The 15,068-nt window shown below is 38.1% G+C and overlaps 1 protein-coding gene across 1 annotated transcript; it reads left to right on the top strand.

The window, feature by feature from the left end:
* Positions 1-892: 892 nt before the first annotated feature.
* Positions 893-8,213, top strand: LOC143030322 (uncharacterized). Its single transcript, XM_076193475.1, has 4 exons — positions 893-1,016; positions 3,141-3,263; positions 3,397-3,462; positions 6,972-8,213. The coding sequence occupies exons 1-4, from the start codon at positions 893-895 to the stop codon at positions 7,793-7,795; spliced, it is 1,137 nt and encodes a 378-aa protein (XP_076049590.1). The 3' UTR covers positions 7,796-8,213.
* The last annotated feature ends 6,855 nt before the right edge of the window (positions 8,214-15,068 follow it).

Raw genomic sequence — 15,068 nt, 5'->3', positions numbered from 1 at the left:
GCTCAATTGGCTGTGCTGGTGCGTGTTGCTGTCAGGATTGGTCTCCTTTTGGATTAACAGGGCCACGGCTTCAACGTTCCTTGACTTGACTAAATAGAGCAAGATCCAGAGTCGTCAGAACTGGTGACAATCTGGTTGAATGGGGCCTCAAAACCGACCCATCCTGCGAGTGCGGAGAAACTGAACAGACCATTGACCATGTCCTAAGCTCGTGCCCGCTTTCAACCAATTTAGACAACATTGACCTGGTGGTCAAAATTAACCAAAGAATACTTGAATGGCTGTCTGGCGTGATAAGCTATGATGATGACTTATTTAATGTTGAGAATTAAATCCAAGATATTAATTGATCGGGTTGGTTTTGATGATATTTGTGCCAAGAGCAATTTGTTTCATGGTGACTAGTAGTAGTTTTGATTGTACTTGTTCTTCTTTAAGTTCCTCCGTCTTTTGAACCTTGGTAGCGGCTCACAGTCAGGTCACAGTTTCTGACTATTCTTCTGATTGGCGGCCTTCCCACTGACTATGGGCCAATCACGAGCCCTGATGAGTGCGCGCGCGCGCGCTTCCGCTCGTGTTCGTGACGTCATCAGTCCCGTCTCGGTCTGCACAGGAGAAGGTTGTCTCGGGTGTGGTCGGTGTTGGAAGCAGTGCCTCCCCTACAAGAGTACTACAGTGCGGAAGCTATGCAGTACAACCAGTACAATTGGAAAATCATTGGAAACTTTAAGATGGTGGCTTTCCCCATTGGTCTTCAGGAAGGCTTTATCAATTTACAATGCTTACTTTGCCTTTGGGACAGCAAATCCACCTCAGGAAGAACTTGGGGCAGCGAACCGAATTTGTAGTTGGGACCCGGAATATCATGTAGGAGACACTCAGGATTGTGCTCATGCCGCCACTGCACATTGAGTTGGGGTTGATGAAGCAGTTCGTGAAAGCTCTCAACCGGGAATCAGCAGCTTTTAAGTACCTTCTTCAGTTCTTCCCCGAATTATCTGAGGACAAATTCAAAGGTGGAGTTTATGTTGGACCTCAGATAAAGAAGGTGCTTGAGTCTACCGAGTTCTCCAATAAGCTCAGTAGTATTTAGAAAACAGCATGAAACTATTTCATAGCAGTTGTCAAGGGCTTCTTGGTCAATCACAGAGCTGAAAACCACCAGCAGCTAGTGCAGAGTCTAGAAAAGGCTTTTGGAGCCAAGGGATAATGCAGGATGTCCTGTAAATTCCATATGCTTAACACTCACCTGGACAAATTCAAGGACAATATGGGCGCCTCCACCAAGATGTGAAGGAGACAGAGCGGAGGTATACCAGGGCCACTACAATGAGGAAGTGATGGGGGGACTACAGTAATTTCTGACATGTTTAAGTTGTTCTATAACTGTCAACTGTTTTTACTTGTTTGTTTTTGATAAGCTTGTCATAAAATAGATATATACTCTGTTGATTTAATTATATGAATTGATGAATTGAATATATATGATCTGAAAATTCCAAATATCAAAGTCCTGGTCACAAGCCCAAACTTCTGATTAAATTATTATTTCTTTTTTTTTTACATATAATAATGGTATATAACAAAGCAGGAAATGACAGAATCGGGGAATTACACGGTGAATTATCATTATTAGTTTTGACGTCATTATAATCTTTAATTATTTTCATTTATTTGTTTGTGTTATTTATCTACTATTATCATTTTATCCTTATTGTTACATTATACTTTTGTCAGTAAATGCCTTGTATATTTTCTGATATGATTGCTTCTAGTGATGAGAACTATTATGAAAGTTTCTGAGGCTAGGAATTATGTACATAATAGTTATAAAATTGTTAGAGAAGAAGACGAACGGCGTACAGTTCAGGCAGGTTCGCAAACGGGATCCCAGGTCAATGCCTAGATCCCTATTGGCCAGTCTCGACCAATCATGTTGCTCCTTTTCTCCCATGCTGTATCTTAGTTCCGTATATAAACTGTTCCCCTCTTTGCCTGTACCAGAACCTGAAGATGACCTATATAGATCGAAAGCTTGTTACAATAAAGTGTTCTTCTTATACACGAACTTTCAATGTCTTTCGGACAACTTTTATGGGAGCTACGTATTGCTCACCGTTCCATCGTCAGAGATGTAGAACTACTCAGCAAAAACGTCGTGAACGCAGAAGCTGCTGTGAACTTCAATATATATATATATATATAGTATATATATATATATATATATATATACATATGTATGTAAGTGTATATGTATATATATATATATATATATATATATATATATATATATATATCACACACACACAATATATATATATATATATATATATATATATATATATATATATATATATATATATATATATTCTGTTCGCAGTTCTTCTTATAGATCTTAAATTGTGATCTTCTTTGGGTGTTTTCCTTGCCTTTTTCTGGACATGGTTTTCTTGTTTTGGGTATCCATGTCTACATTTTTTTTGTTTTTTATGCGGTATTTACTAAGTCGTCTTGTTTGGCTGCCACTGGGTCAGATTTCATCATTGACCCTTTCTATCCTTTTGGTTAATTCAGTCGTATGAAAAAAATGGTTGACCGACCTGAATGGGGTTGGGTGGGGGTTAGTGGAGTGTTTTGATTGTTGTGTGTCTTGTGATTGGACCTGGTCAGTGTGTGTAGGTTAATATATTTCTCTCGTGATCTGACCCATTTATGATCAGTTTGTGATACATCCTTTTTGTTTTCAATAATGATATTTTGCGTTTCTTGCTTCTTTGAGATGCACGTTTGCAGGCCTTTTGGGAGTTCATCATAGCTTACTTTCTTTTCCTGTATGTGTCGCTGTTTAACTACAAAGTAATGTCGTATCACATTCGTAAAATTTAAAAAGAACCCACTGTGTCGTATAAGAAGGAATGAAATAAATGATATCCATATATTTCGAAATATATGGATATAATTTATTTCATTTCTTCTTATCCAACACAGTGGGTTCTTCTTGAATTGTCACTATTTGTTTATATTCCTCCTGGCTTGAGGCAACTTCGTCTTACTCGGTACAATAAATCCAAATTAAGAATGTCACTTACTAATCTTTCAATTCTTGCTAATCTCTCAATTTCTTTATATTCACTTCCCAGGTCCACTTCGTTCATCTTTGGGATCTAGTGGTGACATAGAATTTGGTAGCACAATAGTCATGCATATGATAAGTGTTCCTTGTGGGCACTCGTCAATCATCGTGTACATGTGTTTATTTTGTGGTAGGGGTTATTTTCCTTGTCAGTTCAGCACATCATATTGCATGTTTTTATGTTAATTCCGATCGTGCTGTGGGCACCGACAATTTGGTAGGCAGAATGTAGTTTCATCTAAACGCTTGTTAATTGTTTACAGCCTCCCATGTTATGCCTGGAACGACCATGAATACAAAACCACAAATTAGGGATTACTATATTCTTGGCAAGTTCTTTATAATGTGAAGTATACGGGTTATATTATTAGGGACTGTAATACTTCAAATACATGCAGTTAAATGTCTCACAAGTGGAACTATTACCTAATATGTATATGTATATATATATATATATATATATATATATATATATATATATATATATATATATATATATATATATATATATATACATATATATATATATATATATATATATATATATATATATATATATATATATATATATATATATATATATATATATATATATATATATATATATATATATATATATATATATATATATATATATATATATATATATATACATACATATGTAAATGTATGTTCCAGAAATAGAGGTCTTACATGGGCACAAATATATTTTCATGAAAAATTAATTGTAATTCGTTCTAAGTGACTGATTTGACTGAATAACCATAATCTAGCTACTCCCACTGTGCGTATTTTAGCAGTTGATAGAACTGCATGGGGGAGGGAGAGTCCAACCTAACCTAGGTTGGGATAGGTTACACTTTCTTGATTTTTTTTTTTTTTTTTTTTTTTTTTTACTCACTGTAGGGTGATAGCCTTAAAGATCTTACAATTTACTCTCCAATCCTGGGTGTGTAGGGGTTGGGGTGGGGGATGGTGGGCCAAGTTGTTTTCTGAGACATGAAAACCAAGTGATTTGACGTAGAGACAATTAAGGGTTCGTAAGAATCACACATTGATTTCTGACATCCTTGATTATTGGGCGGGTTTAGACCTCTGAGAAAGCACTCTTGTGGCTTCTTATATCTCAACTAATTTTTACTTTACCAGTCTCTATTTTTTTTCCCCATTTTCCGTGCTCATTCATCATTTTTATATTTCTTCAAACGTCCATTTCTTATTCTTCCTTTAAACTTGTTTGGTACGAGTTGTTTGTTGGCCCTTGTGGTAAGATAGCATCAAATTTCAGCCTCCCATGGCAATACTCCCATACATCCTAGATAAAAAGAAAATGAATGTGATTTGGCCTTTTCAGATCAAAAAGCACAGTAACATATGAATATATGAACAAATTCTCTATTCAACAGGTCTAGGCTGTATGTAGGGATGTGGTAGATTCAGTGGACTAGATTTCTTTATGATAGACTTAAAAAAATATAGTCTTATTTATGGGCTTCTGGTGGTATTTATACCAAAATAACATGTTAACTCGCCAACCTTGACAAAAACAAGAATCGCGCAAACAATTTCTAATATCCTTGTTCAATGGATGGTTTAGACTAGTGGTTCCCAACCCCAGGGTCGCGACCCAAACTAGGGTCGCGAGGGTGTTTTTGAGGGTAGCCAGAGGGTCTTTTTTAACTTTTTTTCATTCAAGTTTCAAATGTATTTCAATTCATTGTGCTAGTAAATTTAAACTGAACTATATAAACGAAAGTTTATAAACATTATGCAAGTATGTAGAAATATAACATGAAATGGTTGAATTTATTATTACAATTAGGGTCGCGACTCCAGGCTAACAGTGGATTTAGGGTCGCAGCCAAAAAAGGTTGGGAAACACTGGTTTAGACCTTTGCAAGAAATTTACCAAGATTTCTTATTTCCAGTTATTTGTGTTTTTTCATATTTTTCATCAAACTTCAATCTCTACTTTTTATTTTTGCTTCTTTCTCTTTCTAATGTTTATGAACCCATTTCCCTATAAAATTTCGCATTACCACTCAGTTGAAAAAATGATTTTTATATCGATTTGATGAGTAAGACACAGATTTTCACACCAATTACTTGTAACTCATTTGAAATGTTTGTTTCCACTTTTAGTAATTGATGTTCGGAAGAGGTGAATCCAACCTAACCTAATTGTAGATAGGGACATGTTAGGATAGACTAAAATTGATTTTTTTCTCACTCATGGATGTCGGAAATTTTGAAGTTTTATTTTTATGTTTCTGGTGGTGTTTGTGCAGAATTCTACTCGTTTTCCCGCGAACCCTAAGTTTAGGGAGGGGGGTTCACTGAAAATGGAAAACAAGTGATTTCTTATAGAAATCAGTAACTCGTGAAACTCTTGAACATTGATTTATGACATCCTTAATTCTCATTTCTAGGTATAATATTGTATCCTACATTATACAACCTCTTTATCATATGTCTATCTCTTTTGCTTTAAGGTTTCTTATTTTCAACTATACTATCCTACATTATACACAGATAAATTTTTCTTGTGTCTTCATCTCTGCAGTATCTATGCATGCTGCCTTATTATTTTATTTTTCCAATTTATGCAGAACTACATATATTTCGCATTTGTTCAACAATCCATTTCTTTCCTTCTAAATCTATTCTTCTTCCATGGTACGTGTTGCTTGTTCTCTTCCCTTACTGCATTTTGGGTAATGTACCACCATACTTATTCTTTCAGATCGAGGTTACATATAAAATTTTCCTTGGAAAAGGGTATCCAAAGATTTCGTATTGTCGTCATATAACAGAATCGGGTGTGGCGTCTGCGGAACATCTCACGAATCACCATAATATCACGCGATGGCCCACGCTAAGGAGAAGCCTTTCCAGTGTGACCTGTGCGATGCAGCTTTTTCACGAAATTACCATCTCAAACTACATTTAATGACCCACACTGGAGATAAGCCTCTCCAATGTGACTTGTGTGATACAGCTTTCTCTGAAAAATCATGTCTCAGACGACACATGATGACACACACTGGAGAGAAGCCTTTCCAGTGTGACTTGTGCGATGCAGCTTTTTCACAAAATCATAATCTCAAACGACACTTGATGACCCACACTGGAGAGAAGCCTTTCCAATGTAACCTGTGTGATGTAGCTTTCTCAGGAAAGAATGATCTCAAACGACACATAAAGTCCCACACTGGAGAAAAGCCTTTCCAATGTGATGTGTGTGATGCAGCTTTCTCAGAAAAGAGTCATCTCAAACGACACGTGGCAACCCACAGTGGTGAGAAGACTTTCCAATGTGACCTGTGTGATGCAGCTTTCTCACAAAAGGGTCATCTCAAACGACACATGGTGACCCACACTGGAGAAAAGCCTTTCCAATGTGACCTGTGTCATGCAGCTTTCTCACTAAGGAGTCATCTCAAACGACATGTGGTGACCCACAGTGACGAAAAACCTTTCCAATGTGGCCCGTGCGATGCAGCTTTCTTACAAAAGAGTAGTCTCGAACATCACATGATGACCCACACTGGAGAGAAACCTTTCCGATGTGACCTGTGCGATGCAGCTTTTTCACATAATTATAATCTCCAACGACACTTGATGACCCACACTGGAGAGAAGCCTTTTCAGTGTGTACAGTGTGATGCAACATATTCACATAATTATAATCTCCAACGACACTTGATGACCCACACTGGAGAGAAGCCTTTCAAGTGTGACCTGTGTGATGCAGCTTTTGCAGAAAAGAGTCATCTTAAACGACACATAATGACCCACACTGGAGACAAGCCCTTCCAATGTGACCTGTGTGATGCAGCTTTCTCAGAAAGGAATCATATCAAACGACATATAATGACCCACACTGGAGAAAAGCCTTTCCAATGTGACCTGTGTAATGCAGCTTTCTCAGAAAAGAGTCATCTCAAACGACACTTGGTGACCCACAGTGGAGAGAGGCGTTTCCAATGTGACCTGTGTAATGCAGCTTTCTCAGAAAAGAGTAATCTTAGACAACACATGGTGATCCACACTGGAGAGAAGCCTTTCCAATGTGACCTGTGTAATGTAGCTTTCTCAAAAAACAGTCATCTCAAACGACACATAGTGACCCACAGTGGTAAGAAGCCTTTCCAATGTGACCTGTGTGATGCGGCGTTTTCACGAAAGAATAATCTCAATCAACACATAATGACCCACAACGGAGAGAAGCCTTACAAGTGTGACCTGTGTGGTGCGGCTTTTTCACGAAAGAATGATCTTAAACGGCACATGATGACCCACACTAGAGAAAAGCCTTTCATATGTGACCTGTGTGAAGCAGCGTTCTCACAAAAGTGTCTTCTCAAACAACACGTAGTGACCCACACTGGAGAAAAACCTTTCAAGTGTGACCTGTGTGGTGCGGACTTTTCATTTAAGAGGGCTCTCAAACGTCACGTGATGAGACACAGTGGAGAAAAGGCTTTTCAATGTGACTTGTGTGATGCAGCTTTCTCAAGAAAGAGTAATCTCAAATATCATGTCATGACCCACACTGGAGAAAGGCCCTTCAAGTGTGACCTGTGTGATGCGGCCTTTTCACAAAAGAGTCGTGTCAAACAACACATGATGACACACAATGGAGAGAAGCCCTTCATGTAAACATTGACGTCACGCGGTGACCCCCATACAGGAAAGAAGTTTCAGCTTTCTCACGAAGGGTTTACTCCATATGTCACGTGACTCACGTATTGACTCACTTCCTCCTCATTACTCCATGTGTAAATTCTCCCCACCCAAAAACCCTGATTTCCCACATTCCCCCCCAGATCGTTCGGGAGGAGTGGTAGCCCTAAGTGCATTAGTTTAACAATTAATATCTTAAAAACTACGCAATTGCACAGGAAATAAAGTACACAATCATTCATATCACAACATTTCTCACGAGGAACACATGAGCCAGATATCAAGTTCTATGGTTGGGTGAATCTATAAATTGTCCGAAAAGAGTTCAAATAATTCAACTATATGCAATCTATTACACTAATAACATAATATTAGGAAACTTAATAGAGTGTAGTTTGATGCATACCACTAGTGATCATAGATGGCGGGCTGGACGGTAGTTGTAGCTGTGGTCGGTAATTTTGCAGAGGATAAAAATGTAACTTCTCTTTGATCAAATTACATGAAAATAACACATTTTAAAGAAAGTAGGTCAAGTAATGCAACCACATGCTATTTTTTTTTTTTTTTAAATAAAATTGTCACATTGTGCATTTGAGCAAAAACAGTCATTGGTTGGGTTCGGTCGGTAATTAGTGAGACGGACGGTATTCATAGCTGTGGTCGGTAATTTTGCAGAAGATAAAAACATAACTTCTCTCTGATCAAATTACATGAAAACCACACATCTTTAAGAAAATAGGTCAATTAATGCAACCAGATGCTAATTTTTTTCTTTATATATAAAATTGTGCATTTGAACAAAAACAGTCCTTGGTTGCGTTTGGTCGGTAATTAGTGAGACCCACACACGGGTATTGATGTTTGCCTGTCTCACAGCTGCTATTACCTATATCATTGGTGGGCTCTTATCATTCTGAGTATATTAAACTCCAGATATAAGTACCGCTAACTGATAATAACATTAGTAGCTTTAAAAAGAAATGGGTTAGGTTAGGTCAGGTTTTGTCTTCTCACAGCTGTAATTCTTACCTCTATCATTAGCTAGCCCTCATCATTGAATATTTTGAACCCCAAATATTAGTATCACAAATGAATATTAACCTTGGTGTCAATTTTTAGAAAATTGAGATTGGCAAACATTTTTGTATATTATTATGTTTGCCAATCTTACAGCTGCAATTCTTAGCTATGTCATTGACTAGCTCATATCATTCTGAGTATTGTGATCCCCACATATAGGTGCCACAACCTAGTATTAACGTCCGTAGCAATTTAAAAACAAATTGAGACTGGCAAGCATTTTTAATTTTCAATAAGTGTATCCCAATTGCTTACATTATTCTTACATTCTAATTGGGAAAAGGAGCTTCATCTTGTCTTCCTCTTAATTGAGTGTGCACTGATTATGATATTCTTGCGATTAAAAACATTCTTGATATTTACTCCTTGTAAAGAGGAACTATACAGGCACTCCTCCAGTCCTCTGGCACTCTACCCTCTCTCCAGCAAACATTAAATAACCTCACCAGCCAGTCCACCATCACTGTACCACCCTTTTTCAGACATTCTGCATGGCATCCATCCAGACCAGGTGCCTTACCTGCTTTCATCATCTTAACAACTACCTTCACCTCATCCTTCCTTATTTCTCCTCCATTCAACTCACTCATCACTCATTTTCTTCACATTTCCCACTGCAGCTATCTTTCCCTCCCTATCCTCCTTCACATTTAGCAACTCCCTAAAATACTCTGCCCATCTTCCCCTTACTGCCTTCTCTTCCATAATTATCTCTCCATCTGCAACTTTTACCTTTTCTTCTCTACTTGATTCGCCTCCTGTTCCTCTCTTAATTTCTTTCCAAAACATCTTTTTATTACTTTCAAAATTTTCTGTCATAGTCTTACCCCATTTCACATCTGCTCTCCTCTTTGCAACCTTTACCTTTTGCTTTACTTCTCTTTTCTTTTCTTTTCTTTGTACCTCTCATATGACTCCCTCGTCCCATTTTGTAACCAATCTGTAAAAGCTCGCTTCTTCTCTTCTACAACCTTCTTTGTTTCCTCATCCCACCATTCACTACCCTTTCTTCTATTTCCCCCTGTCCTTCTTGTTCCACACACCATCCTTGCACACTTTATGACTCCCTCCTTGAACCATCCCCATTCCTCCTCCACACCCAGCTCTACTCTATCCTTTACTCCCTCCCACTCCTCCTTCAGACCCAGGGCAGTGGACAAGGTGCAGGGATGACCTGTCATCCAGGAGGTGCTCAGATAAGAGCGAGGGTGGAGGGGTGCGGAGTGTATTCAGGGATGGAATGGGTGGAAATGATTTTATGCCTTTCTCTTTTTGGCTACCTCCCTTGTAAGGGGGAAAAAGCCTTGGTATATGTATGTATGTAAGATATTCACTCCAAAGGTCTACATCGATTAATTACAAGACATTGCATTAAAGTATCAATAGTCATTTCTTCCTTACCTAATCCTGCATAGATACTGGACACAGGTCATATGACCAATATGTCCAGATCACTTCCTCATATTTGTGTCCTCTGTGTCGTCCACCAATTGAACTCGACCAGGTGGGTGTGTCTGCTAGTATAGGACTTTGCTCAGAATTACATTTAGTCTCCTGATTCATCCAGAATTGATCAAGTCTCCTTTTGAATTGTAGTGAAGTAGAAGCCCAATCGAGTCCCTATTTTGCAGAAGGCAGATTTAAAAGAGATTTAAAATAACTAGGGGAATATCCTGGAAGGTTCAAATTAGTGAGCATAATTCTGTTAAACTAAGTATATTCCATTATTTGTAGTCATCCCACATTAATTGCAGGGTTCACAATCTAAGACTGGCAATGATAGTGAAAATCTGCAATGTAGAGAGTGCCCTAAAATATTAGTTTTTTATAGTCTAAGGGTTAAAATATCCCACACTCTTTGAACACAAACTTATTTAAGCTTTTTCAAACACATTCTAAAAACAATAAACACAAGAAAATTTGCAATCATAAAATTGTTTAGAGAATATGTGTGCATAAATATACATACTGTACATGTATCAATGGCCATTTCCCTATTACAATGGAGATAGCCAAAAACAAAGGCATAAAATCCACTCCCACCCATTCCATCCCCACATACTCTACTTGTACTCACCCCCCTCCCTCCCTCTTTTTTTTTGGTTCCTCCTGGATGACAGGTCATCCCTGCACCTTACCCTCTGCCCTGGGTCAAAAGGAATGTAGTAAGACACCGTACATCCACAGCAAGACCACTTCATTTATTCTGTTCCTCTCCTAATCCTCTGAAAATACTCCCACAAGCCTTCCCAAGTACACTCAATAAACTGATCCTTCTAAAATTACTACACTCAGACTTGTCCTATTTTCCTTGTAAAGTGGAACTATACAGGCACTCTTCCAATCCACTGGTACTCTACCCTCTTTTAAACAAACATTAAACAACATCACCAGCCAGTCTATAATCACTGTACTTCCTTTTTTAGACATTGCATGACAACTATCCAACCCAGGTGCTTTACCTACTCTCATCATTCTAATAACTGATTTCACCTAATCTTTCCTTATTTCTCCTCCATTTTTCTCTCTCATCACTGTCATTTTCTTAACACTTCCCACTGTAACTATCAATGCCTCCCTATCCTTCACATTCAACAACTCCCTAAAATACTCTGCCCATCTTCCTCTTACTGCTGTCTGTTCCATTATAGTCTCATTACCTTTTCTTCTCAACTTCATTTGCCTCCTCTTCCTCTCTTAATTTCCAAAACATCTTTTTGTTACTTTTAGAAATTTCTGTCATACTCTTCCCCCATCTCACATCTGCTATCCTTTTTGCCTACTTTATCTTATGCTTTATATATCTTTTCTTTGTACCTTTCATATGATTTGTCCTATTTTGTAACCAATTTGTGAATGCTTGCTTCTCTTCTACAACCTTCTTTGCTTCACCCCAGCACTCACTACCCTTCCTTCCATTTCCTCTTGTCCTCCTTGTTGCACACACTAACCTTGCGGACCTTGTGGCTCCCTCCTTGAACCATCCCCATTCCTCCTCCACTCTTAGTTCTACTCTATCCTTCACTCCTTACCACTCCTTTCTCAGCTTCTTCTTGTACTCCTTCTCCTTTTCTTTCTCATTTAAACAGTTTACTCTAAACACTTGCCTACCTTCTGTCCTTTTCCTCTTTCTCCATATATACTCCACTCTTAACTTACCTTCCATCAAAAAATGATCTAGTATTCCCCCATTCTCTTCCCTTAGAACATGTACATCCAAAACTCTTCCTGCTATTCTGGCTACCACCATGTAGTCTGTTAATGCCCTCTCTACCACCCTTCCCTCCTCCACCCTCTCCCATGTGTACTTATGCTTGACTTTGTTCTTCAACTCTCTAGACACATCTCCGCCATCATCTTTCCACTATAATTTTTTCCTGGAACTCCACACTTCCCAATCACTCTATCTGTTGGTTCATTTCCTTCCCAAGCATTAAGATCTTCCAATACTAGTACATTGACATTTCTCTGTAAACCCTCTATGCACTCATTTAAATCTATCCAAAAAGCCTCCCTTTCCTCTACACTCTTCTTACTACCAGGTCCAAATGCACTTATAAAAACCCATATCTCTCTTCCCAGTTTCACATTCATCCACATTAGTTTTGAAGAAAGCTCCTTCCACTCCACCACATGGTTACATATTTCTTCACTTACTAGTATAGCCACCCCTTCTCTCCTTCATCCTCTCTTCACTCCTGACACCCACCCAACTACCCTCCCAAACTCAAACTTGTCCCTCCCTTTCAACTTAGTTTCACTCAATGCCAACACATCCATCTTTCTTTCCACAAGCATACTGTTTATCTCTTCCCTTTTACTCTCATCTTTAACACAGGTACCTTATCTTCATGCTAACCACTTGTTTTAAAAAGATGTTCCTCATGATTCAAAAGTTTGTTCACAATGGAGCTAAGACCCCCCCCCCACCCCCTACCCCATTTCAGTCCAGATACCCCAACCTCATAAGGTGGTCCCGGTGGGTGGCACTGTTGGTCTGTATCTGTACAGGCAGCCTAGCTTCAGGAACCATTTCATCTGGTCCCTCACTAGCGACCTTAGTAGCATGGGTAGCCCTCTCCCTCTAAGTAAAAAAGAGCAGGAGCTGAAGCCCCCTTAGTCTCACTTACCAGGTCATAGGGACACGCAAGGCTCCCACCCTAACAAGAAAGTTCCCATTAGGGGGGCAAAACTAGGTAAATGTAAGGCCATTGAAAAGGTATGGGATAGGTTAAATTTGGGTGTATTTTTTGACTGCAACTCCCAACCCCCATTGGCCCTATAACTGGTAAACTGGTTGAAAAGTGGACCATGTTGGAGTTGATCTGTCAACTCTGTGTTTACATTTTAGTGAAACAATATGAATGGGTTGAAGCAAACATCATTATAATGACCAGTTTACCATTTTCCAAATTTCTGGTATATTTATGAAGTTGAAAGGTGTATGTAAAGATATGATCAAATAAATAATCAGCAACTAGTATCAATAGCAGTCAAATGGTGGTGGGTGGCACCATCTCGAGCCTAGGCATGCAAAGCTGATGTGGGAAATGTTCAAAGGAGACCAAAGCTTGCATAATATGCAACTTTACATTGATTAGTGTAGGCAGTGACACCTAAACTTAGATACTAATATCAGACAAAGGTTCCTCAAAGAAAACAAGGAGATTTTTTTTTTTTTTTTTCATCAAAGGCTTCCTGAAAGATGACTGGGTTTATGTATATAATGCCCCTGTATATAAATGACCTGTAAGTTGAAAATATTAAAGCACTAATTTGCACATACATTGTCTTCTCACTACTTCCATGTTTACTGGTAAAACACCTTTGATAAGAGATCCGTCCTGAGTACATTATGATTGTTGAGATTGTTTTAGAGTAGTATATATATATATATGATGATTTTTTCTCCTAGACATACAGGTATTTTGCTAATTGTGCCAATAGATATCTTGAAAGTACAAAAGATTACAAAGGCGGAGCATGCCAACAGGAGACCTTTTGGTCCATATCTAGGTTGGATGCAAAAAAGATCATAATGATAAATAAATGAATAAATAAAAACTACAATGATATAAATAAAATAAATAAATGCATAGGTATAGTTAAATGATAAACAGTTTCTTAGATAAATCTTACATATATTTTGTTAGAATAATAACATAGGTACATCACTTACCAGTGTATCTTAAATGATGTGACTTGCATCACTTATTTGAGTCAGATGGGTGAGATGAACTGAATTAGAGTATACTGTTTAAATGAGAAGGAGTACAAGAACAAGCTGAGAAAGGAGTGAAGGATAGAGTAGAACTAAGAGTGGAGGAGGAATGGGGATGGTTCAAGGAGGGAGCCACAGGGTCTGCAAGGTTAGTGTGTGCAACAAGGAGGACAGGAGGAAATAGAATCAAGGGTAGTGAATGGTGGGATAAGGAAACAAGGTTGTAGAAGAGAAGCAAGCATTCAGAGATTGGTTACAAAATAGGACAAATCATATGAGAGGTACAAAGAAAAGATATATAAAGCACAAGATAAAGTAGGCAAAAAGGAGAGCAGGTGAGAGAAGGTCATATTTAGATTCAAGTCTTGTGAGCCCAAATGTAGAATATTGTGAAGTTACATCAACATGTGATTGCTGTACACAGCTGGGCGATTCCCCATTTCCAAATGTTGTGACATGATGAAAAAGCTAGAGCAAAGTTGAGTCATTCTGCTCATGGTAGGGTGAGTATGCATGTAGCTATTGGATGATTTTCAGCACATTTCTAATGAAAAAGTTGAATGCAACATATATCTGTTAGTGTTTCTACCTACATTATGTTAGGTGATGGTATGTACAAAGGTTTGTTTAGGTAAAAAGGACTTTAATATCATATAGTTTGTGTGTGAAACCTTCAGAACCCTATTACAGTGTATTATACAATTTCAAAGAGTTAGATGCCAATCTTATAATTACATTTTTTTTTCCAGGATGAGGGTAACTATCATCATTTCTTTAAAAGAGCTATCCATAGATTCCAAATGTGTTATATGATGAAAAGGATCTGAAGTGACACTGACGGCACAGCTATATCACAAGTCATCTTAAATATCCTGTGATTACCGGAGAGAAGCCTTTTTAGTGTGGCCTGTATAATTCTACTTTCTCATAAAAGAGTGATCTCAA

The sequence above is a fragment of the Oratosquilla oratoria genome, chromosome 12 (assembly GCF_046742065.1).
Source record: "Oratosquilla oratoria isolate Oo_2021 chromosome 12, ASM4674206v1, whole genome shotgun sequence".
NCBI classification, from domain to species: Eukaryota; Metazoa; Arthropoda; class Malacostraca; order Stomatopoda; family Squillidae; genus Oratosquilla; species Oratosquilla oratoria.
This window is presented reverse-complemented; position numbering and strand designations above follow the sequence as displayed.